This window comes from Mus caroli, unplaced genomic scaffold, assembly GCF_978045245.1.
Source record: "Mus caroli unplaced genomic scaffold, Mus_caroli_1 scaffold_8, whole genome shotgun sequence".
In the NCBI taxonomy this organism is placed as follows: Eukaryota; Metazoa; Chordata; class Mammalia; order Rodentia; family Muridae; genus Mus; species Mus caroli.
Genome location: NW_028227263.1, coordinates 48475997 through 48501797, shown reverse-complemented (window position 1 = coordinate 48501797; position 25801 = coordinate 48475997). Strand labels below are relative to the sequence as shown.

Below are 25801 nucleotides of genomic sequence, written 5' to 3'. Positions count from 1 at the left end.
AAATATTCTTTTCCCTCAAGATTGTTTTGTCTCTCTGGGGCCCTTTGTGCTTCCATATGAATTGTTAAGATTGTTGGATTAACATTGTTGTCTCAACTTCTGTGAATAATAATAGTGTTGGGACATTTGAGGGAGGAGTTTCACTGAATGTGTAGGTTGCTTTTGGAAGAACAATGGTTTTCACAGTACTAATTGTTCCAATCTATGAGCACAGGAAGTCTTTCTGTCTCCTGGTGTCCTCTTCAGCTTCCTTCTTTAGGGTTTAAAGCTTTCAATGCTGTGGTCTTTCTCTTCCTTGGTTAATTAGATTTATTTTAAGCATGTTCCAGACTGTTATGAACAGAGTTGTTTCCTTTTCTCAGCATGTGTGCCATTGGTTTGTAGGAAGTTTTGTTTAAGTTTGTATCCTGCCACTTTGTTGAATTTTTAAATTATCTTGAAGAGGTTTTAATTAGAGTCCTAATAGTCTCTGTGTATAAAATCATCCTATGAAAATAGGATAGTGTAATTTTTTTCCTACTTGTATTCTTTTTTTTTATTCTTTCTCTTGTTTTATTCCTGATCTTGGTAGAAATGCTCTGAGTTTTTCAGTTTGGCTGTGAGTTGGTTATAGAAAGCCTTTCCTGTACTGAGATACAGCCCCTCCATTCCTTGTCTCTTCGAGGCTTTTGTCATGAAGGGACAGTAGACTTTGTCAAAGGCCATTTCTTTATCTCTTGAGATGATGGTGTGATTTCAGTTCTCAAATCCATTTGTGTGTTGATTTGTGTATGTTCAACTATTACTCTATCCTGTAATGAAGCCATAGTTCACTATAGTTAATGGGCTATCTGATGTATTCATGAACTCAGTTTGTAAATAATTTGTTGAGATTTTTTGTGATTTTTCTTCATGAGATCTATAATTTCCTTTTTGTGTTATGTATTTGAAAATCAGTTAGTAAGGGATCCTTTTTGTTATCTTTTATGAATAGTTTGCAAGCCATTGAGGTTAGTTCTTCCTCATAGGCCTGGTGGACTTCAGCAATGAATCCATCTGGGTATGGAATTTTTTTCAGTTGGGACAATTTTTGTTTTATTGCTGCTTTGATTTTGTTGCCTTTATAGAGACATAAATTGTTATTATTGTGGTTTAATTTTGATAGGTCATCTATGTTGGGAAATTGATCTGTTTCTTTTAGATCTTCACATTTAATAGAATGTAAGTTTTTAAAATATTACCTACATAACGATTTTTCTGAATTATTTTGGTATCTGTTATAAAATCTCCAGTTTTATCTTGAATTGTATTAAATTTTGTTTTCTTTTTGTTAGCTTGGTTAAGAGTTTATCAGTCTTGTTTTAAAAACAACTCATTGAATTGGTCACAAAATAGGCCTCAAGAGATACAAGATTATTGAAATAATCCCATGTATCCTATCAGATCACCATGGACTAAGGCTGGTCTTCAATAACAACAAAAACAAGAGAAAGCCCACATACATATGGAAGCTGAACAATGCCCCGCTCAATGATAACTTGGTCAAGGAAGAAATAAGAGAGAACTTAAAGACTTTCTAGAATTTAGTGAAAATGAAGGCACAACATATCCAAAATTATGGGACACAATGAAAGCAGTGCTGAGAAGAAAACTCATAGCTCTGAGTTCCTCTAAAAAGAATCGGGAGAGAGTATACACTAGCGGCTTGACAGCAGACCTGAAAGCTCTAGAACAAAAAGAAGCAAATACACCCAGGAGTAGTAGATAGCAGGAAATAATCAAACTTAGGACTGAAATCAACCAAGTAGAAACAAAAAGAACAAAGAATCAACAAAACCAGGAGCTGGTTCTTTGAGAAAATCAACAAGCTAGTTAAACTCTTAGCCAGACTAACCAGAGGGCAAAGATACAGGATCCAAATTAACCAAATCAGAATTGAAAAGGGAGATATAACAACAGAAACTGAGGAAATTAAAAAAAAACCATCAGATCCTACTACAAAAGGCTATACTCAACAAAACTGGAAAATCTGGATGAAATGGCCAATTTTCTAGACAGATAACAAATATCAAAGTTATATCAGGATCAGATAGACTATCTAAACAGTTCCATAACCCCTAAAGAAATAGAAGCAGTTATTAATAGTCTCTCAGCCAAAAACGCCCAGGACCAGCTGAGTTTAGTGCAGAATTCTACCAGACCTTCAAAGAAGACCTAATATCAATACTCTTCAAACTATTCCACAAAATAGAAACAGAATGTACTCTACCCAATTCATTCTATGAAGCCACAGTTATGCTGATACCAAAACCACACACAGACCCAACAAAGAAAGAGAACTTAAGATCAATTTCATTTATGAATATTGATGCAAAAATACTCAATAAAATTCTCACAAACAGAATTCATGAATACATCAAAAGCATCATTCACCAAGATCAAGTAGGCTTCATCCCAGGGATGGAAGGATGGCTCAATATTCGGAAATCCATCAATGTAATCTACTACATAAACAAACTCAAAGAAAAAAAAACACATGGTCATTTCATTAGATACTGAAAAAGTATTTGGATCTTGTGTCCCGGGTCCCTTGGAGTCCAGTCTGCACAGGTGAGCACACGGACTGCGAAGGGTGAGCAAGCAGACTGCAGAAATGACACAGCTTCTGGGACAGACCCTGTTTTGGGCTCCAGACATCCGGGCATCTTCCCTGCCAGAAGAGAAGTGGCCACCTGGGAGGGCTCTGACCGCCAGAGCAGGTGAGGGAGCCATCTTGTGTCCCAGGTCCCTCAGAGACCAGTCTGTGCAGGTGAGTGCACAGACTGCAGAGGCACACATCTTCTGGGACAGGCCCTGTCTCAGGCCTTCATCTTCAGCCAGGAGGCAGGTCTGAATGCCAGACCTCTGTGCACCTTCCCCGCAAGAGGAGAGCTTGCCTGCAGAGAGTACTCTGACGACTTAGACTCAGGAGAGAGCTGGACTCCCAGGACTGCTGACCTAGGCTAACAGAATCACAGGAGGAACAACTCCGCTAGAGACAACTATAACAACTAACTCCAGAGATTACCAGATGGTGAAAGGCAAACGTAAGAATCTTACTAACAGAAACCAAGACCACCCACCATCATCAGAACCCAGCACTCCCACCTCAGCCAGTCCTGGATACCCCAACACACCTGAAAAGTAAGAATCAGATGTAAAATCATACCTCATGATGCTGGTAGAGGACTTTAAGAAGGGCATTAATAACTCACTTAAAGAAATATAGGAGAATACTGCTAAACAGGTAAAAGTCCTTAAAGAGGAAACACAAAAATCCCTTAAAGAATTACAGGAAAACACAACCAAACAGGTGCTGGAATTTAACAAAACCATCCAAGACCTAAGAATGGACATAGAAACAATAAAGAAAACCCAAAGGGAGACAACTCTGGAGATAGAAACCCTAGGAAAGAAATCAGGAACCATAGATAGGAGCATCAGCAACAGAATACAAGAGATGGAAGAGAGAATCTCAGGTACAGAAGATTCCATAGAGAACATGGGCACAACAATCAAAGAAAATGCAAAATGCAAAAAGATCCTAACTCAAAACATCCAGAAAATCCAGGACACAATGAGAAGAACAAACCTACAGATAAAAGGAGTAGATGAGAAGGAAGTTTTTCAACTTAAAGGGCCAGCAAATATCTTCAACAAAATTATAGAAGAAAAAATGTAATTGAGGAAAATACGTAATAAAAAAAAATTAAAAAAAAAGAAAACTTCCCAAACCTAAAGAAAGAGATGCCTGAGCCGGGCGTGGTGGCGCACGCCTTTAATCCCAGCACTCGGGAGGCAGAGGCAGGCGGATTTCTGAGTTCGAGGCCAGCCTGGTCTACAAAGTGAGTGCCAGGACAGCCAGGGCTACACAGAGAAACCCTGTCTCGAAAAACCAAAAAAAAAAAAAAAAAAAAAAAAAAAAAGAAAGAGATGCCCATGAACACACAAGAAGCCTACAGAACTCCAAATAGACTGGACCAGAAAAGAAACTCCTGACACATAATAATCAGAACAACAAATGCACTAAATAAAGATAGTATATTAAAAGCAGTAAGGGAAAAAGGTCAAGTAACATATAAAGATATAAAGGCAGGCCTATTAGAATTACACCAGACTTCTCACCAGAGACTATGAAAGCCAGAAGAACCTAGACAGATGTTATACAGACCCCAAGAGAACTCAGATGCCAGCCCAGGCTACTATACCCAGCAAAACTCTCAATTACCAGAAATGGAGAAATCAAAGTATTCCATGATAAAACCAAATTCACACAGTATCTTTCCACAAATCCAGCCCTACAAAGGATAATAAAGGGAAAACACCAACACAAGGACGAAAACCCACCCTAGAAAAAGTAAGAAAGTAATCCTTCAACAAACCTAAAAGAAGATAGCCACAAGAACAGAATCCCAACTCTAACAACAAAAAAAACAGGAAGAAAGAGTTACTTTTCATTAATTTCTCTTAACATCAAAGGACTCAATTCCCCAGTAAAAAGACATAGACTAACAGTCTGGCTACACAAACAGGACCCAATATTTTGCTGCTTACAGGGAACCCACCTCAGGGAAAAAGACAGACACTTCCTCAGAGTAAAAGGCTGGAAAACAATTTTCCAAGCAAATGGTCCGAAGAAACAAGCTGGAGTAGCCATTCTAATATCGAATAAAATTGACTTCCAACCTAAAGTTATCAAAAAAGACAAGGAGGGGCACTTCATACTCATCAAAGGTAAAATCTTCCAAGATGAACTTTCAATTCTGAATATCTATGCTCCAAATGCAAGGGCAGCCACATTCATTATAGAAATTTTAGTAAAGCTCAAATCACACATTGCACCTCACACAATAATATGGGAGACCTCAACACCCCACTCTCACCAATGGACAGATCCTGGAAACAGAAACTAAACAGAGACACATGGACACTAACAGAAGTTATGAAACAAATGGATTTAATAGATATCTACAGAACATTTTATCCTAAAACAAAAGGATATACCTTCTTCTCAGCACCACATGGTATCTCCTCCAAAATTGACCATATAATCGATCACAAAACAGGCCTCAACAACAAAAATATTTAAATTATCCCATGTATCCTATCAGATCACCATGGAATAAGGCTGGTCTTCAATAACAGCATAAATAATAGAAAGCCAACATTCACGTGGAAACTGAACAACACTCTACTCAATGATACCTTCTTGGTCAAGGATGAAATGAAGAAAGAAATTAAAGACTTTTTAGAGTTTAATGAAAATGAAGACACAACATACCCAACCTTATGGGACACAATGAAGGCAGTCCTAAGAAGAAAACTCATAGCCCTGATTACCTCAAAAAGAAACTGGAGTGAACATACACTAGCAGCCTGACAGCACATTTAGAAGCTCTAGAACAAAAGGAAGAAAATTCACCCAAGAGGAGTAGATGGCAGGAAATAATCAAACTCAGGGATGAAATCAACCACGTAGAAACAAAAAGAACTATTCAAAGGATCAACCAAACTAGGAGCTGGTTCTTTGAGAAAATCAGTAAAATAGATAAACCCTTAGCCAGACTAACTAGAAGGCACACGGACAGTATTCTGATTATCAAAATCAGAAATGGAAAAGGAGACATAACAACAGAACCTGAGAATATCCAAAATCTCATCAGATCCTATTACAAAAGGCTATACTCAACAAAACTGAGAAACATGGATGAAATGGACAATTACCTAAACAGATACCAGGTACCAAAGTTAAATCAGGATCAGATTAATGATCTAAACTGTTCCATTTCCCCTAAAGAAATAGACGTAGTCATCAATAGTCTCCCAACCAAAAAAAGCCCAGGACCAGCTGAGTTTAGTGCAGAGGTCTATCAGACCTTCAAAGAAGACTTAATTCCAACTCTCTTCAAACTATTCAACAAAATAGAAACAGAAGGTACTCTATCCAATTCTTTCTATGAAGCCACAATTACTCTGATACCTAAACCACACAAAGATCCAACAAAGAAAGAGAACTTCAGACCAAATTTCCTTAAGAATATCAATGAAAAAATACTCAAAAAAAAATCATTGCAAGCTGAATCCAGGAACACATCAAAATGATCATCTATCATGATCAAGTAGGCTTCATCCCAGGGATGTAGGTATGGTTTAATATACGAAAATTCATCAATGTAATTCACTATATAAACAAACTCAAAGACAAAAACCACATGATCATCTCATTAGATGCTGAGAAAGCATTTGACAAAATCCAACACCCATTCATGATAAAAGTCTTGGAAAGATAAGGAATTCAAGGCCCATACCTAAACATAATAAAAGCAATATACAGCAAACCAGTAGCCAACATCAAACTAAATTGAGAGAAACTCAAAGCAATCCCATTAAAATCAGGGACTAGACAAGGCTGCCCACTTCTCCTTACCTATTCAATATAGTACTTGAAGTCTTATTTCAGAGCAATTTGACAACAAAAGGGGATCAAGGGGATACAAATTGGAAAGGAAGAAGTCAAAATATCACTATTTGCAGATGATATGATAGTATATATCCCTAAAAATTCCACCAGGAAACTCCTAAACCTGATAAACACCTTCAATGCAGTAGCTGGCTATAAAATTAACTCAAACAAATCAATGGCCTTTCTCTACACAAAGGATAAATGGGCTGAGAAAGAAATTAGGGAAACAACACCCTTCACAATAGTCACAAATAATATAAAATACCTTGGTGTGACTCTAACTAAAGAAATGAAAGATCTTTATGATAAGAACTTCAAGTCTCTGAAGAAAGAAATTGAAGATCTCAGAAGATGGAAAGATCTCCCATGCTCATGGATTGGCAGGATTAATATAGTAAAAATGGCCATCTTACCAAAAGTAATCTACAGATTCAATGCAATCCCCATCAAAATTCCAACTCAATTCATCACTGAGAAAGGAAATTTTGCAAATTCATCTGGAATAATAAAAAAAAACTTAGGATAGCAAAAACTATTCTCAACAATAAAAGAACCTCTGGTGGAATCACCATTCCTGACCTCAAGTTGTACTACAGAGCAATTGTGATAAAAACTGCATGATACTGGTGCAGCAACAGACAGGTAGATCAATGGAATAGAATTGAAGACCCAGAAATGAATCCACACACCTATGGTCACTTGATCTTTGACAAGGGAGCTAAAACCATCCAGGGGAAAAAAGACAGCATTTTCAACAAATGGTGCTGGCACAACTGGCAGTTATCATGTAGAAGAATACAAATTAATCCATTCTTATCTCCTTGTACAAAGCTCAAGTCTAAGTGGATCAAAGAACTCCATAGAAAACCAGAGACACTGAAATTTGTAGAGGAGAAAGTAGGGGAAAGCCTTAAAGATATGGTCACAGGGGAAAATTCCTAAACAGAATGGCTTGTGCTATAAGATCAAGAATTGACAAATGGGACCTCATAAAATTGTAAAGCTTCTGTAAGACAAAAGACACTGTCAATAAGACAACAACAATAAGGCCACCAATAGATTGGGAAAGGATCTTTACCAATCCTAAATCAGATAGGGGACTAACATCCAATATATATAAAGAACTCAAGAAGATGTGTTGCTACCGTCTCTGACCAGCAGAAAAGAAGCCACGAAACTGATGTCCTTCTCAAGGCAGTTTATTCAGGAACTTAACAATGTGCAGGAAAAAGAATGCCCCGACCTCTCTCGGCCATCCCCCTTTTATGCCCTCTCGTCCACTCCCCATCACCCCAGTCCATGTAGGCACAGTTCATTGGCTCAGGACTACATTTGTCACATCATCCGATCTTATGTTGTGGTGCATCTGTGCAATGCAGCTCAAGGTATGTGGCTATCTTGAGGGATATGAGGAAGTCAGGTGCCAGTCATAAGACTTGGCAGCAGTCCCGGGCGCTATCTTGGGGCCGCAGCTATACCCGCTCCTCACAAAGATGTTCTCCAGAAAATCAAATAACCCTATTAAAAATGGGGTACAGAGCTAAACAAAGAATTCTCAACTGAGGAATACCCAATGGCTGAGAAGCACCTGAAAAAATGTTCAACATCCTTAATCAGCAGGGAAATGCAAATCAAAACAACCCTGAGATTCCACCTCACACCATTCAGAATGGCTAAGATCAAAAATTCAGGTGACAGCAGATACTGGTGAGGATATGGAGAAAGAGGAACACTCCTCCATTGCTGGTGGGATTACAAGCTTGTACAACCACTTTGGAAGTCAGTCTGGAGGTTTCTCAGAAAATTGGACATAGTACTACTGGAAGATCCAACAATACCTCTCCTGGGCATATACCCAGAAGATGCTCCAACTGGTAATAAGGACACATGCTCCACTATGCTCATAGCAGCCTCATTTATAATAGCCAGAAGCTGGAAAGAACCCAGATGTCCCTCAACAGAGGAATGGATACAGAAAATGTGGTACATTTACACAATGGAGTACTACTCAGCTATTAAAAACAATGAATTTATGAAATTCTTAGACAAATGGATGTATCTGGAGTATATCATCCTTAGTGAGGTAACCCAATCACAAAAGAACTCACATGATATGCACTCACTGATAAGTGGATATTAGCCCAGAAACTTAGAATACCCAAGATACAATTTGTAAATCACAAGAAAATCAAGAAGAAGGAAGACCAATGCGTAGATACTTCATTCCTCCCTAGAATAGGGAACAAAATACCCATGGAAGTAGTTACAGAGACAAAGTTTGGAATTAAGAGGAAAGGAAGGACCATCCAGAGACTACCCCACCTGGGGATCCATCCCATAATCAGCCACCAAACCCAGACACTATTGCATATGCTAGAAAGATTTTGCTGAAAGGACCCTGATATAGCTGTCTCATGTGAGGCTATGCCAGTGCCTGGCAAATACAGAAGTGGATGTTCACAGTCATCTATAGAATGGAACACAGGGACCCCCAGTGGAGGAACTAGAGAAAGTACTGAAGGAGCTGAAGGTGTCTGCAACCCTATAGGTGGAACAACAATATGAACTAACCAGTACCCTCCCAGAGCTCGTGTCTCTAACTGCATATGTTGCAGAAAATGGCCTAGTCGGCCATCATTGGAAAGAGAAGCCCCTAGGTCTTGAAAACTTTATATGCCCCAGTACAGGGGAACACCGGGGCCAAGAAGTGGGAGTAGGTGGGTAGGGGAGCAGGGCAAGGGAGGGTATAGGGAACTTTCCGGATAGCATTTGAAATGCAAATAAAGAAAATATCTTTTTAAAAAAAGCACTTGATAAAATTCAACATCCCTTCATGTTAAAAATCTTGGAAAGACCAGGAATTCAAGGCCCATACCTAAACATAGTAAAAGCAATATACAGCAAACCAGTAGGTTGCATCAAATTAACTGGAGAGAAACTTGAAACAATCCCATTAAAATCAGTGACTAGACAAGGCTTCCCTCTCTCTCCCTATCTATTCAATATAGTACTTGAAGGTCTAACTAGAGCATTTAGACAACAAAAGGAGGTCAAAGGAATACAAATTGGAAAGGAAGAAGTCAAAATATCACTATTTGCAGATGATATGATAGTATACTTAAGTGACCCCAAAAACCTCTACCAGAGAACTCCTACAGCTGATAAACAACTTCAGTAAAGTGGCCAGATACAAAATTAGCTCAAACAAATCAGTAGCTTTCTGTTTTGTTTTGTTTTGTTTTTCGAGACAGGGTTTCTCTGTGTAGCCCTGGCTATCCTGGAACTCACTTTGTAGACCAGGCTGGCCTCGAACTCAGAAATCCACCTGCCTCTGCCTGCCAAGTGCTGGGATTAAAGGCATCTGCCACCACACCCGGCATCAGTAGCTTTCTTATACTCAAATGATAAATGGGCTGAGAAAGAAACTAGGGAAACGACACCTTCACAATAGTCACAAAAAATATAAAATATCTTGGTGTGACTCTAACCAAGCAAGTGAAAGATCTGTATGACAAAAACTTCAAGTCTCTGAATTAAGAAATTGAAGAAGACCTCAGAAGATGGAAAGATCTCTCATGCTCATGGATTAGCAGCATTAATATAGTAAAAATGGCCAATTTGCCAAAAGCAATTTACAGATTTAATGTAATCCCCATCAAAATTCCATCTCAATTCTTTATAGAGTTAGAAAGAACAATTCTCAACATCATCTCAAATAAAAAAAAATAAAAACAGGATAGTGAAAACTATTCTCAACAATAAAAGAACCTCTGAGGGAATAACCATCCCTGACCTCAAGCTGTACTACAGAGCCATCGTGCTTAAAAACTGCATGGAATTGGTCCAGTGACAGGCAGGTAGATCAATGGAATAGAATTGAAGTTCCAGAAATGAACCCACACACCTATGGACAGCATTTTCAACAAATGGTGCTGGTTCAACTAGCAGTCAACATGTAGATGAATGCAAATTGATCCATTCTTATGTCCCTGTACAAAGTTCAAGTCCAAGTAGATCGAAGACCTCCACATAAAACACTGAAACTAATAGAAGAGAAAGTGGGGAAGAGCCTTGAACACATGAGCACAGGGGGAAAGTTCCTGAACAGAACACCAATGGCTTATGTTCTAAAATCAAGAATCAACAAACGGGATCTCACAAAACTGCAAACCTTCTGTAAGACAAAGGGCAGTGTCAATAGGACAAAACAACAACCAACAGATTGGGAAAAAAATCTTTACCAATCTTACATCTGATAGAGGGTTAATATCTAATATACACAAAGAACTCAAGAAATTAGACTCCAGAGAACCAAATAATCCTATTTAAAAATGGTGTACAGAGCTAAACAGAGACTTCTCAACTGAGGAAACTGGAATGGCTGAGAAGCACCTAAAGAAATGTTCAACATCCTTAGTCATCAGGGAAATGCAAATCAAAATGACCCTGAGATTCCACCTCACACCAGTCAGAATGGCTAAGATCAAAAACTCAGGTGACAGCAAATTCTTGCAAGGATGTGGAGAAAGAGGAACACTCCTGCATTATTGGTGGGATTGCAAGCTGGTACAACCACTCTTGAAATGAGTCTGGCGGTTCCTCAGAAAATTGGACATAGTACTACCTGGGGACCCAGCTATACCACTCCTGGGCATATACCCAGAAGATGTTCCAACATGTAATAAGGACACATGCTCCACTATGTTCATAGCAGTGTTATTTATAATAGCCAGAAGCTTGAAACAACCCAGATGTCCCTCAACAGGGGAGTGGATACAGAAAATGTATTTACACAATGACTTCATGAAATTCTCAGCCAAATGGATGGAACTTGAAAATATCATACTGAGTCAGTCACAAAAAAAGAGCAAAAAACAAAAACAAGAAAACAAAAACAACCCAAAACAAATAAACAAAAACTCAACAGCAAAACCCTACTCACTGATAAGTGGGTATTAGCCCAAAAGTTCAGAATACCCAAGAGTCAATTCACAGACCACATAAAGCCTAAGAAGGAAGACCAAAGTGTGAATACTTCAGTACTTCTTAGAGGGTGAACAAAATACTCACAAGAGGAAATATGGAGAAAGTGTGGAACAGAGACTGAAGGAAAGGCTATCCAGAGACTGCCCCATCTAGGGGTCCATCCCATATACAACTGCCAAGCCTGGACGCTATTGTGGATGCTGGGAGTGTTTGCTGATGGAAGCTTGATATGGCTGTCTCCTAGGGAGTGAAGGATCTGAGGGGATTTGGAGCCCCTTGGAGGGAGCAACAGTACTAACAGGCCAGATCCCCTGGAGCTCCCTGGGACTGGACCACCAACCAAAGAGTACACATGGAGGAACCCTGGCTCTGGCCGCGTATGTGGCAAAGGATGGCCTTGTTGGACATCAGTGGGCAGAGAAGCCCTTGGTCCTGTGGGGGTTCCATGACTCAGTGTAGGGGAATGCCAAGGCAGGAAGAAAGGAGTAGGTGTGTGGGGGTGGGAGAATACCCTAATAGAGGCAGGGGGAGGGGGAATGGAATAGGGGATTTCTGGAGGGGAGACCTGGAAAGGAGATAACAGTTGAAATGCAAATAAAGAAAATATCCAATAAAAGAAAATCTAAAACAACTAATTTTTAAAATTAATTTTGTGTATTTAATTTTTTTCCTTAATTTCTACCTGATCTTAATTACATCTTTCCATCTACTAACTTTGAGTTTAGCTTGTTTTTATTTATTCAAGGCCCTGCCTATGGTGCATCATTATTTACTTGACACGCCGAACTTTTAATTAGGCACTATTCACCACAAACTTCCTTTTTAGGACTGCTTTCATTATGAGTTAGGTTTTGGTATGTTGTGCTTTCATTTTCATGCAAATCTCAGACTTTCACATTTTAATCTTGATTTTTTTCAGTGACCCATTTATTATTCAATAGTATGTTTGTCAGTCTCCATAAAGTTTCTCTTTATATTGACTTCTAGCTTTGTTCCATAGAATCCTTTATTTCATAGAATACAAGAAATTGTTTCAATTTTCTTATATATGTTATGTTTTGATTTTTGTCTAGTGTCTATTTGGAGAATATTTTATAGGCTACAGAGAAGAATGTGTTTGGATCTGCAGTTTAGTTGGCAAGTTAGGTCCATGATTTTATTTAACTCCAATGTTTCTATATTTTTTGGTCAACATTAACTCTAGATTTGTGAGAATAGTCTATTAAAGTCACCCTCTATTACTGTGTTTGAGATTAATGTCTTTACATCTAGTAATATTTATTTTCTAAAATTGAGTGTAACTGTGATTGGTGATTATCTGTTTAAAATTGTAGTGCTCTCTTAGTGGATTGTTCTCTTAATAATTATGAAGTGAAATTTTAATTTTTGCCGATTAATCTTGATTTCAAATCTGTTTTGTCAAATATTAGGATAGTGGCAGTTGCTTGTTTCTTAGGAACATGTGTTTCCATTCTTTCACTCCAGCATTGATAGTGAGGTACGTTTCTTAAAGGCAACAAATAGGCTCTGTCTGTGGGACCAGGTGAGAACACCATCTTGTATCCTGGGTCTCAAAGAGACCAGTCTGCTCAGGAGAGCGTGAAGGCGGGAGAAGCTACATAGCTTCTGGGACAGGGTCCCTTTCCGGCCTTCATCTTCAGCCAGGAGGCAGAGCTGAGCTCCAGAACTCTGCATACTTGCCTGCAGAGAGTACTCTGACCACTGAGACTCAGGAGACAGTTGGACTCCTAAGAGTGCTGACAGAGGCTAACAGAATCACAGGAGCAACAAGCACCAGCCAGAGACAGCTATTACAACTAAGGACAGAGATTACCAGATGGCGAAAGGCAAACGTAAGAATCTTACTAACAGAAACCAAGACCGTTCACCATCATCAGAACCCAGCACTCCCACCACAGTGAGTCCTGGATACCCCAACACACCCGAAAAGCAAGATTCGGATTTAAAATCATATCTCATGATATTGGTAGAGGATTTTAAGAAGGACATTGATAACTCACTTAAAGAAATACAGGAGAACATGGCTAAACAGGTAAAAGTCCTTAAAGAAGAAACACAAAAATCCCTTAAAGAATTACAGGAAAACACAACCAAACAGGTGCAGGAATTTAACAAAACCATCCAAGATCTAAGAATGGACATAGAAACAATAAAGAAAACCCAAAGGGAGACAACTCTGGAGATAGAAACCCTAGGAAAGAAATCAGGAACCATAGATAGGAGCATCAGCAACAGTATACAAGAGATGGAAGAGAGAATCTCAGATGCAGAAGATTCCATAGAGAACATGGACACAACAATAAAAAAAATGCAAAATGCAAAAAGATCCTAACTCAAAACACCCAGGAAATCCAGAACACAATGAGAAGATCAAACCTAAGGATAATAGGTATAGATAAGAATGAAGATTTTCAACTTAAAGGGCCAGTAAATATCTTCAACAAAATTATAGAAGAAAACTTCCCAAACCTAAAGAAAGAGATGCCCATGAACACACAAGAAGCCTACAGAACTCCAAATAGACTGGACCAGAAAAGAAACTCCTCCTGACACATAATAATCAGAACAACAAATACACTAAATAAAGATAGAATATTAAAAGCAGTAAGGGAAAAAGGTCAAGTAACATATAAATACAGACCTATTAGAATTACACCAGACTTCTCACCAGAGACTATGAAAGCCAGAAGAACCTAGACAGATGTTATACAGACCCCAAGAGAACGCAGATGCCAGCCCAGGCTACTATACCCAGCAAAACTCTCAATTACCATAGATGGAGAAATCAAAGTATTCCATGATAAAGCCAAATTCACACAGTATCTTTCCATGAATCCAGCCCTTCAAAGGATAATAAAGGGAAAACACCAACACAGGATGGAAATTACGCCCTAGAAAGAGCAAGAAAGTAATCCTTCAACAAACCTAAAAGAAGACAGCCGCAAGAACAGAATCCCAACTCTAACAACAAAAATAACAGGAAGCAAAAATTACTTTTCCTTAATATCTCTTAATATCAATGGACTCAATTCCCCAATCAAAAGACATAGACTAACAGTCTGGCTACACAACAGGACCCAATATTTTGCTGCTTACAGGAAACCCACCTCAGGGAAAAAGACAGACACTTCCTCAGAGTGAAAGGCTGGAAAACAATTTTTCAAGCCAACAGTCCAAAGAAATAAGCTGGAGTAGGCATTCTAATATAGAATAAAATTGACTTCCAACCCAAAGTTATCAAAAAAGACAAGGAGGGTGTACTGGCTAGTTTTCTGTCAACTTGACACAGGCTGGAGTTATCACAGAGAAAGGAGCTTCAGTTGGGGAAATGCCTTCATGAGATCCAGCTGTAAGGCATTTTCTCTATTAGTGATCAAGGGGGGAAGGGTCCTTTGTGGGTGGTACCATCCCTGGGCTGGTAGTCTTGGTTCTATAAGAAAGCAGGCTGAGCAAGGCAGGGGAAGCAAGCCAGTAAGAAACAACACTCCATGGCCTCTGCATTAGCTCCTGCTTCCTGACCTGCTTGAGTTCTAGTCTTGACATGCTTTGGTGATAACAGCAGTGTGGAAATGTAAACTGAATAAACCCTTTCCTCCCCAACTTGCTTCTTGGTCATTCTGTTTGTGCAAGATTAGAAACCCTGACTAAGACAGAGGGGCACTTCATACTCATCAAAGGTAAAATCTTCCAAGAAGAACTCTCAATTCTGAACATCTATGCTCCAAATGCAATGGCAGCCACATTCATTAAAGAAACTTTAGTAAAGCTCAAAGCACACATTGTACCTCACACAATAATAGTGGGAGATCTCAAGACTCCACTCTCACCAATGGACAGGTCCTGGATTCAGAAACTAAACAGAGACACATTGAAACTAACAGAAGTTATGAAACAAATGGATTTAACAGATATCTACAGAACATTTTATCCTAAAACAAAAGGATATACTTTCTTCTCATCATCTCATAGTAGCTTCTCCAAAATTGACCATATAATCGGTCACAAAACAGGCCTCAACAGAAACAAAAATATTTAAATTATCCCATGAATCCTATCAGATCACCACAGACTAAGGCTGGTCTTCAATAACAACATAAATAATAGAAAGCCAACATTCATGTGGAAATTGAACAACACTCTACACAATGATTCCTTGGTCAAGGATGTAATGAAGAAAGAAATTAAAGACTTTTTAGAGTTTCATGAAAATGAAGCCACAAGCCGGGCGTGGTGGTGCACGCCTTTAATCCCAGCACCTGGGAGGCAGAGGCAGGTGGATTTCTGAGTTCGAGGCCAGCCTGGTCTACAGAGTGAGTTCCAGGACAGCCAGGGCTATACAGAGAAACCCTGTCTCAAAAAACCAAAAAAAAAAAAAAAAAGAAAGAAAGAAAATGAAGCCACAACATACTCAAACTTATGGGACACAATGAAAGCATTCCTAAGAGGAAAACTCATAGCTCTGAGTACCTCCAAAGAGAAACTAGAGAGAGCACACACTAGCAACTTGACAACACACCTAAAAGCTCTAGAAAAAAGGGAAGCAAATACACCCAAGAGGAGTAGATGGCAGGAAATAATCAAACTCAGGGGCGAAATCAACCAAGTAGAAACAAAAAGAACTATTCAAAGAATCAACCAAACCAGGAGCTGGTTCTTTGAGAAAATCAATAAGATAGATAAATCCTTAGCCAAACTAACTAGAGGGCACAGGAACAGTATCCTAATTAACAAAATCAGAAATGAAAAGGGAGACATAACAACAGAACATGAGGAAATCCAAAATGTCATCAGATCTTACTACAAAAGGCTATACTCAACAAAACTGGAAAACCTGGATGAAATGGACAAATTCCTAGACAGATACCAGGTACCAAAATTAAATCAGGATCAGATTAACGATATAAACAGTCCCATATCTCCTAAAGAAATAGAAGTAGTTATTAATAGTCTCCCAACCAAAAAAAGCCCAGGACCAGCTGAGTTTAATGCAGAATTCTATCAGACCTTCAAAGAAGACCTAACTCCAATTCTCCTCAAACTATTCCACAAAATAGAAACAGAGAGTACTCTACCCAATTCATTCTATGAAGCCACAATTACTCTGACACTTAAACTACATAGAGACCCAACACAGAAAGAGAACTTCAGACCAATTTCTCTTATGAATATTGATGCAAAAATATTCAATAAAATCCTTGCAAGCTGAATCCAAGAATACATCAAAACGATCATTCATTATGAACAAGTAGGCTTCATCCCAGGGATGCAGGTATGGTTTAATATACAGAAATCCATCAACGTAATCCACTATATAAACAAACTCAAAGACAAAAACCGCATGATCATTTCATCAGATGCTGAGAAAGCATTTGACAAAATCCAACACCCATTCATGATAAAAGTCTTGGAAAGATCAGGAATTCAAGGCCCATACCTAAATATAATAAAAGCAATATACAGCAAACCAATAGCCAACATCAAACTAAATGAAGTGAAACTTGAAGCATTCCCACTAAAATCAGGGACTAGACAAGGCTGCCCACTTTCTCCCTATCTATTCAATATAGTACTTGAAGTCCTAACCAGAGCAATTTGACAACAAAAGGGATGAAGGCTTTTGGATGAAGCCTACTTGTTCATAATGAATGATCGTTTTGATGTATTCTTGGGGATCAAGGGGATACAAATTGGAAAGGAAGAAGTCAAACTATCACTAATTGTAGACAATATGATAGTATATATAAGTGACCCTAAAAATTCCACCAGGGAACTCCTAAACCTTTATCTATCCTAAATCAGATAGGGGACTAATAACCAATATATATAAAGAACTCAAGAAGGTGGACTCCAGAAAATCAAATAACCCCGTTAAAAAATGGGGCTCAGAACTGAACAAAGAATTCTCACCTGAGGAATACCGATTGGCAGAGAAGCACCTGAAAAAATGTTCAACATCCTTAATCATCAGGGAAATGCAACTCAAAACAACCACCTCACACCAGTCAGAATGGCTAAGATCAAAAATTCAGGTGACAGCAGATGCTGGCGAGGATGTGGAGAAAGAGGAACACTCCTTCATTGTTGGTGGGATTGCAAGCTGGTACAACCACTCTGGAAATCAGTTTGGCGGTTCCTCAGAAAATTGGACATAATACTACCAGAGGATCCAGCAATACCTCTCCTGGGCATATATCCAGATGTTCCAACCGGTAAGAAGGACACATGTTCCACTATGTTCATAGCAGCCTTATTTATAATAGCCAGAAGCTGGAAAGAACCCAGATGCCCCTCAACAGAGGAATGGATACAAAAAAATGTGGTACATTTACACAATGGAGTACTACTCAGCAATTAAAAGGAATGAATTTATGAAATTCCTAGGCAAATGGATAGACCTGGAGGGCATCATCCTGAGTGAGGTAACACAATCACAATGGAACTCACACAATATGTACTCACTGATAAGTGAATATTAGCCCAAAAACTTAGAATACCCAAGATATAAGATACAATTTGCTAAACGCATGAAACTCAAGAAGAACGAAGACCAAAGTGTGGACACTGTGCCCCTTCTTAGAATTGGGAACAAAACACCCATGGAAAGAGTTACAGAGATTAAGTTTGGAGCTGTGACGAAAGGATAGACCATCTAAAGACTGCCATATCCAGGGATCCATCCCATAATCAGCTTCCAAACACTGACACCATTGCATACACTAGCAAGATTTTGCTGAAAGGACCCAGATATAGCTGTCTCTTGTGAGACAATTCCGGGGCCTAGCAAACACAGAAGTGGATGCTCACAGTCAGCTAGTGGATGGATCACAGGGCCCCCAATGGAGGAGCTAGAGAAAGTACCCAAGGAGCTAAAGGGATCTGCAACCCTATAGATGGAACAACATTATGAACTAACCAGTACCCCGGAGCTCTTGACTCTAGCTGCATATGTAGCAGAAGATGGACTAGTCGGCCATCAGTGGAAAGAGAGGCCCATTGGTCGTGCAAACTTTATGTGCCCCAGTACAGGGGAACGCCAGGGCCAAAAAGTGGGAGTGGGTGGGTAGGGGAGTGGCGGGGAGGTTATGGGGGACTTTTGGGATAGCATTGGAAATGTAAATGAGGAAAATGCCTAATAAAAATATTAAAAACAAAAACAAAAAATAATGAAGTTATGAAATTCTAAAAAAAAAATTCATCTTTGACCAGTTGCTCTACATAGTCTTCAAATTCTGATATTCTATCTCCCCCTTGATCTAGTACTTTAGTGAGGCTTTCCGTGGAGTGTGTATGCATTGTATGCATATGAATGTAGGGGTGTGCGTATGTGCATACACAAAGACCAGAACAAAACACCAGATATCTTCTAGTATTTTCTAACTTACTACTTTAAGATGGATCTCTTACTGAACCTGACCTCACTTTTGGTTTATTTGTTTTTTGGTAGGTTTCCATCAGTGTTGTAGTTAGAAGTACACATAGCCATGCCCAACTTTTTACATGGTGCTGAGGACTCAAGCTTGGCTCCTCAAGTCATGCTTGCGGAGCAGCTGCTCTTCCTCACCAAGCCATCTCCTCAGACCCATATGGCGCTTCTATTCAAATATTGGGTTTCTCATTTCCATTCTTTCAGTTTGATTTTCTTAATATTTCGATATCTTTCCACTTTCAAATCTATGATGGTTTATATATGTGTGGCCCAGGGATTGGCACTATTAGAAGGTGTGGCCTTGTTGGAGCAGGTGTGACCTTGTTGGAGTTCGTGTGTCACTGTGGGTGTGGGCTTTGTCCTAGCTTCTTGGAAGCCAGTATTCTGCTAGCAGCCTTCAGATGAAGATGTAGAACTCTCAGCTCCTCCTGCACTATACTTGCCTGGATGCTGCCATGTTCCTGCCTTGATGATAATGAACTGAACCTTGAACCTGTAAGCCAGCCCCAATTAAATTTTGTCCTTATAAGAGTTGCCTTGGTCATGGTGTCTATTCACAGCCATAAAACCCTAATACAATATCCTATATTAAATGTCTTATTTTACTCACTTGTTTGTATTCTCTAAGAATTCATCCTCTATTTTCTTAGGGGATATGGGCCTGTTTAGATATTTTAATTGCTCTTGATTTAACTTTGGTAGGTGTTATCTGTCCTGAAAATCATCCATTTCATCTAGATTTTCCAGTTTTGTTGAGTATAGGCTTTTGTAGTAGGATCTGATGAGTTTTTAAAAAATTTCCTGAGTTTCTGTTGTTACGTTTCCCTTTTCATTTCTGATTTTGTTAATTTAGATACTGCCTCTTGTACCCTTTAGTTTGGCTAAGGGTTTATCTATCTTGTTGATTCTCTGAAAGAACCAACCTTTTATTTTTTTTTTAATTTTTTGTTTATATTTGGTTGATTTTGACCCTGGGTTTGACTATTTCCTGCCTTCTAGTCTTCTTGGGTGTGCTTGCTTCTTTTTGTTCTAGGGCTTTCTGGTGTACCGTTAAGTTGCTATTGTATGTCTCTCCAATTTCTCTATGAGAGCACTTAGTGCTATGACTTTTTCTCTTAGCACTGCTTTCATTGTGACCTGTAAGTTTGGGTATATTGTGTCATCATTTTCATTGAATTCCAGGAAGTCTTTAATTTCTTTCTTTATTGCTCCCCTGACCAAGTTATCATTGAGTAGAGAGTTGTTCAGTTATCATAGGTATGTAGGCTTTCTGTTGTTTTTGTTGTTATTGAAGACCAGCCTTAGGCCATGGTGATCTGATCGGATGCATGGGAATTATCTCAATCTTCTTGTATTGGTTAAGGTTTGTTATGTGACCAATTATATGGTCGATTTTGGAGAAGGTACCATGAGGTGCTGAGAAGAAGGTTTATGCTTTTGTTTTAGGGTGAAATGTTCTGTAGATATCTGTTAAATCCATTTGGTTCATAACCTCTATTAGTTTCACCATGTCTCTATTTAGTTTCTGTTTTTATGACCTATTGGTGATAGTGGGGTGTTGAAGGCTTGCACTATTACTATTTGGGGTTCAATGTGTGTTTTGAGCTTTAGTAGAATTTATTTTATAAATATGGGTGCCCTTACATTTTGGGCATAGATGTTCAGAATTAAGACTTTCTCTTGGTGAATTTTTCCTTTGACAAACATAAAGTGTCCTTCCCATCTTGCTTGATAACTTCTGGTTAAAAGTCAGTTATTGGATATTAGAATGGCTACTCCCACTTGTTTATTATGACCATTTGTTTGGAAGACTTTTTCCCAGACTTTTTCTCTGAGGTAGTGTCTGTCTTTGTCATTAAGGTATGTTTCTTGTATGCTGCAAAATGTTAGATTTTTCTTGAGTGTTAGCTTATGTCTTTTTTATTGGAGAATTGAATCCATTGATATTGAGACAGATGATTGTTAGTTCCTCTTATGTTTGTTGTTGTAAGTGGCATTATGTGTATGTGATTCTCTCCTTTTGGTTTTGTTATGAGAAGATTAATTTATTGTTTTTTCTTTGGTGTACTCTCCATATGTTGGAGTTTTCTTTTTGGAATCCTCTGTAGGGCTGGATTGGTAGATAGATATTGTTTAAATTTGTTTTTTTTTTCCATGGGATATTTTGGTGGAGACATCTATAATGACTGAGAATTTGCAGGGTATAGAAGCCTGGGCTGGCATTTGTGTTTCCGTAGGGTCTGCATGATCTTTGTCCAGGCTCTTCTGGCTTTTAGAGTCTCTGTTGAGGAGAGGATTCTTTTCTTTTCTTTTCTTTTTTTTTTTAAGAAAAAGATTTATTTTATTTATTTGAGTACATTGTAACTGTCTTCAGACACACCAGATGATGGCATCAGATCCCATTACAAATGGTTGTGAGCCACCATGTGGTTGCTGGGAATTGAACTCAGGACCTCTGGAAGAGCAGTCAGTGCTCTTATCCATTGAGCAATCTCTCCAGCTCTCTCTTGGGGATTCTTGACTATAACTGATTATTGTCCATTATCTGGAAAGTATTATTGTATGTTTTCCCCAGGTTTTAGTCAATTAAAATGGAAAGGTCATCATAATTCTTGCTATTCCATTTTGGTCAAAGTAGAAGTTCAGACTTGGATTTTGTTTGTTTTATTTTGTGTTTTAAATTTTGTTCCTGTGTGTGTGTGTGTGTGTGTATGTGAGCAAGCATGCATGCATATGTGTAGATTTCCTGAGGAAGGCAGAAGAGGATGCCAGGTCTCCTGGAGTTGTAGTTATGTGGACGTTGTGAGCCTCTCCATGTGGATTCTTGGAACTTAAGTTTGATCTTCTGGAAGAGCACTAAGCAGTCTTAATTGCTGAGACTATATTGCCACCCTCCCCCCCAGACTAGAGATTCTTCAGTTCAGACACAGAATGATGTTTATAAAAAAATCACAATGGAACATGGCTGGAATTCTTAGTAGTAGAGCCTGCTGCCTAGAGTTAGCTCTTCTATGACTTTATAACTATTTTTATAATCATCTTATTTTTGTTTGTTTTCCTCAAGAGTGTTCTTGTTTGTTTTTAACTACTTATGTCACATCTACATACACACACTGGCTGAATTTACATGTTCTTTGAAAGTCTTTTGGTATGAAAACAACATTCTTTGATCTTTTTTTTCTTTCATTTTGTTTGGATTGTGTGTGTGCACATGTTTCACAGCACAAAAGTGACAGTCAGAGAAAAACATGGGAGTTGGCCTTCTCCTTCTACCATGTAGATACTGGGGATAGATCTCAGGTTTTTAGGCTTGGTGGCAGGTGCCTTTACCTGCTGAGCCATGTAACCAATCCAAGGAACAGCATTATCTATCATGATACCCTGAGAAAATTTAATATCTGTTCACTTACTATGCTCCCCCCTTTTCTTACCAATAAGAAAATGTCTGTGAAATGCCATGTTTAGCTTCTGTAAAAATCCTTAAAGTAAGGCAGAATTCTCTTCTTTGTTCTCCTATTTTCTGCTAGCTGTAACTTGGATGACAAAGGTGAACAGCAAAATGGAAGACACCTGAGTTCCTAATGCCATTGTGTAGCCATGTGTCCCCTCCCTCCTCCTCTTCCTATTTCTCTCTCTTTTCAGACTTGCTATAAAGACAGGCCTAACTATTCAGTCCACATCAACTTCAACCTTGCCCTCCTCCTTCCTCCTCAGCCTGAACTGATGCATCTGCACCACCAGAACAGCTTATACTTAATTCTAATTGTATAATAGCTGTTGGTGGTATTGGCAAGAAGGGAAAATAAATGTGTATTTTTTTTTCAGCTGGGCAGATAACCAACAGAGGAAAGTGAATCTCTGGGTTGGAGGACAGCTTGGTCTAGAGAAAGCCAGGGTTACACAGAGAAACACTGTCTCAAAAACAAAACAAAACAAAACAAAACAAAAGTTTATTTTTTCAACTGTTGCTGTTTTGAATATTCTACCATGCATCACTGATCCCACATGGAGAGTATACTGGATAGGCTTATGTCATCCTGACACAAGCTAAAGTCATAAAAGAGAACCTCACCTAAGAAAATACATCTAAAAAAAAAAGAAAAAAAGAAAATACATCTAAAGATCCTGCTATAGGCAAGACTGTAGGGCGTTTTCTTAGTGATTGATGGTGGAGGACCCAGCTGTTGTCTATTGTCCCTGGGTTCTAGAAGAAAGAAGTCTGAGAAAACTATGAGGCACAAGCCAGTAAGCAGCATCCCTCCATGGCCTCTTGCCTCCAGGTTCCTGGCCTGTTTGAGTTCCTGCCCTCACTGCTTTTGGTGATGAATTGTTATATGGAAGTGTGAGCATACGAAGTCCTTTCCTCTCCGTGTTGCTTTTGGTCATGGTGTTTTATCACGACAACAGTAACTCTAACTAAGGCAGAGAGTAAGAAGGGAAAGGGACAGGAGGTTGGGTTTGAATCACACATAAGGAGGATGGCATTTTTCATATGTCACCCATACATTTAACATCCTGGGTTATTTCAAGAGAATGTTGCAGTTAGATACTGTGTGATTGATGCTTTTAGCACCTTTTAGTTGACTAGGGTAGAAATATGGTCTCACTTCAGAAGTGAGAGAACTATACCTAGTGTGGTGCAATGGCTACAAAAAGTGTTCAGTGAGTTAGTTGGGAAGCTTGGATGAAACTTTTATTCCTCTGCCCTGAATCCCACATTCCATCCTTGATTGTAAATGCATGTTCTTATCTATCTGTTGCTGATAGAACTGTCTATCAACAGGCTGAGTAAATGAACAGGAACTACCCTAGGTTCTGATTATTTTATTTGTCCTTCCAGCAAAAAGGTGAATCATGGAAGAGACCCAAGATTCGTCTAGTAGCAAGCCAAAAACTACAGATGAGAATTCCAGGCTGTGGATAGAACAGTATTTCAACCACAAATGCTGCATCACCTTCCTGACTGGCTGCTACAGTTGCCAATGGCAATACAGAGAGTGGGAAAAAACTGAACTTGGATCCTGTTGCTGCTCCCGGGTACAGAGATGGAAAGGAGCTAGACTACAATTACGTAGATGTGGGTGTTGGTGGGTCTCTAACCACTGCAGAACTTATTGGAAGTCCCAAGGCTGGGTACACTAGGCTTCAGTTTTCCCATCAAAGTACTGTGTATGTCTAGAGTCAGAGTTGAATGGACCTGATGCCTTCTTTTCCTCCCTTCCTTTTTCCTTTTCTCTGTTTCCTTTCTTCTTTTGTTTTATAGAAGGACATATCTATGGGTTTTTTGGTATGCTAGGTAAAAGCTGTATTGCTGAACACCTGCCCAGCCCCTCAATTTTATTTTCTTTCTTTTTCTTGATTTATATCATTCATTTATTCTTTCATTCAGTTTTACATTTATTCATTGAATTTTGAATAAGACTTGGATGCAATGAGATGTTCACAGGAGATGCCCAAATCTTTCATTATCAATAATAGTCCTAGTCCTTGTCTGAGTCTTTATTATTTATTTTACGGGGAGAGAGAGAGAGAGAGAGAGAGAGAGAGAGAGAGAGAGAGAGAGAGAGAGAGAGAATGAATCTGTGGTGATCAGAAGACAACCTATAGGAGTTGGTTTTGTCCTTTCACCATGTGGATTGCAGGGATTGAACTCTGGTCATTAGATACCCTTAACCACTAAGTTGTCTCACCAGCACCTCAATCTTTAATTTTCTATTCTGTTAGTTTCCAAGGGGAAAGTGTATTCCTGAGGGGATGGGGTGGGGAGCAGATAGGGAACCTAGTCAGTAGAAAACAAGGTTTGCTCCTGGCCAAGCAAGTGCTTGATTTTCACTAACAGAACTCTTGTGAAACTGAGCGGTAGCATGAAGCCTAGCCTAGGAAGCCTCTCTGTCTCTCTAAGTATGTACTGAGCTCTGGTGAGCTCTGAGGTGCAATAGATAAAATCACGCACCTTCACGTGACTGTAAGCATAGTCCAACTAAAGGCCAAGATTTTCATTAATTAGATCTTTAATTTCTGGTTAATGTATTTTATTTTATAAATATGTGTGTTTTCACCTGCCTAGCTGCCTATCTTTGGGATTTTGATGGTTGTGAATCTAAGGCTTTGCACATGCCAGGCAAGTACTTTACTACTGAGCTATGTCTCCAGTCCTGGATTTCTCATTGCTTATGTCTGCTTTGAGTAGTTATAAAGGAGAAATGTAGGAATTGGGATGCTTCCCTGGAGTAACCAAGGGTGTTCTCTGTCCCTTATATTTTTCATGCCCAGATACTTGGCTTGTATTCTAGTCACAAATGTGCTTCAGGCATGGTCTACTTTCAAATAACTCATGTTCTGCTGGGTGAAAAGTTAAATACATTCACATTCTAGCATAGCAGCAAGTATATGTACAAACACATAGGCATATAAGGGAGAGGCCATAGGTAACTATTTAGAAGGTGAAAGGTGATTAAAATTTGGCTAGATATGGTATGAGGAATTATCTTAGACGCGTCAAAGCATGTAGGGAGTATGTAGATTGTTAGGTTTAGGTGGAGCAGAAGTGAATAGAGAAGTTCTGGCAAGTGAAGTTGGAAAGGTGAATGGATCAGATGGTGTGTAATTTTAAGAAATTTTAGGGAGAAAAGCACCGGGGTAGCTAGGGCGCAGGGTCGGCTGACACTTGCCAGCTACCCACAACACCCGCCACAGGATCTTAAGACTTCTGGTGAGTGGAACACAGCTTCTGCTCCAATCCAATTGCGCGCGCGACCTGAGACTGCATTAGATAGGGAAGCAGAAAACCGGCCTGAGTAGGGCCACAGGCCTCTTCCGGCCTGAACAGCACCAGGGTAGCTAGAGCGCAGGGTCGGCTGACACCCACCAGCTACCCACGACACCCA

At 39.2% G+C, this 25801-nt stretch overlaps 1 protein-coding gene across 1 annotated transcript in view; it reads left to right on the top strand.

Moving 5' to 3' along the window:
- Gdpd4 (glycerophosphodiester phosphodiesterase domain containing 4) overlaps positions 1-25801 on the top strand; it is a 117261-nt gene that overhangs the window by 6669 nt on the left and 84791 nt on the right. The window contains exon 2 of the mRNA XM_021167569.2: positions 23755-23951. Within this exon, the coding sequence (XP_021023228.1) occupies positions 23769-23951 (183 nt within the window). The 5' untranslated portion in view covers positions 23755-23768. The remainder of the gene's footprint in view (positions 1-23754; positions 23952-25801) is intronic.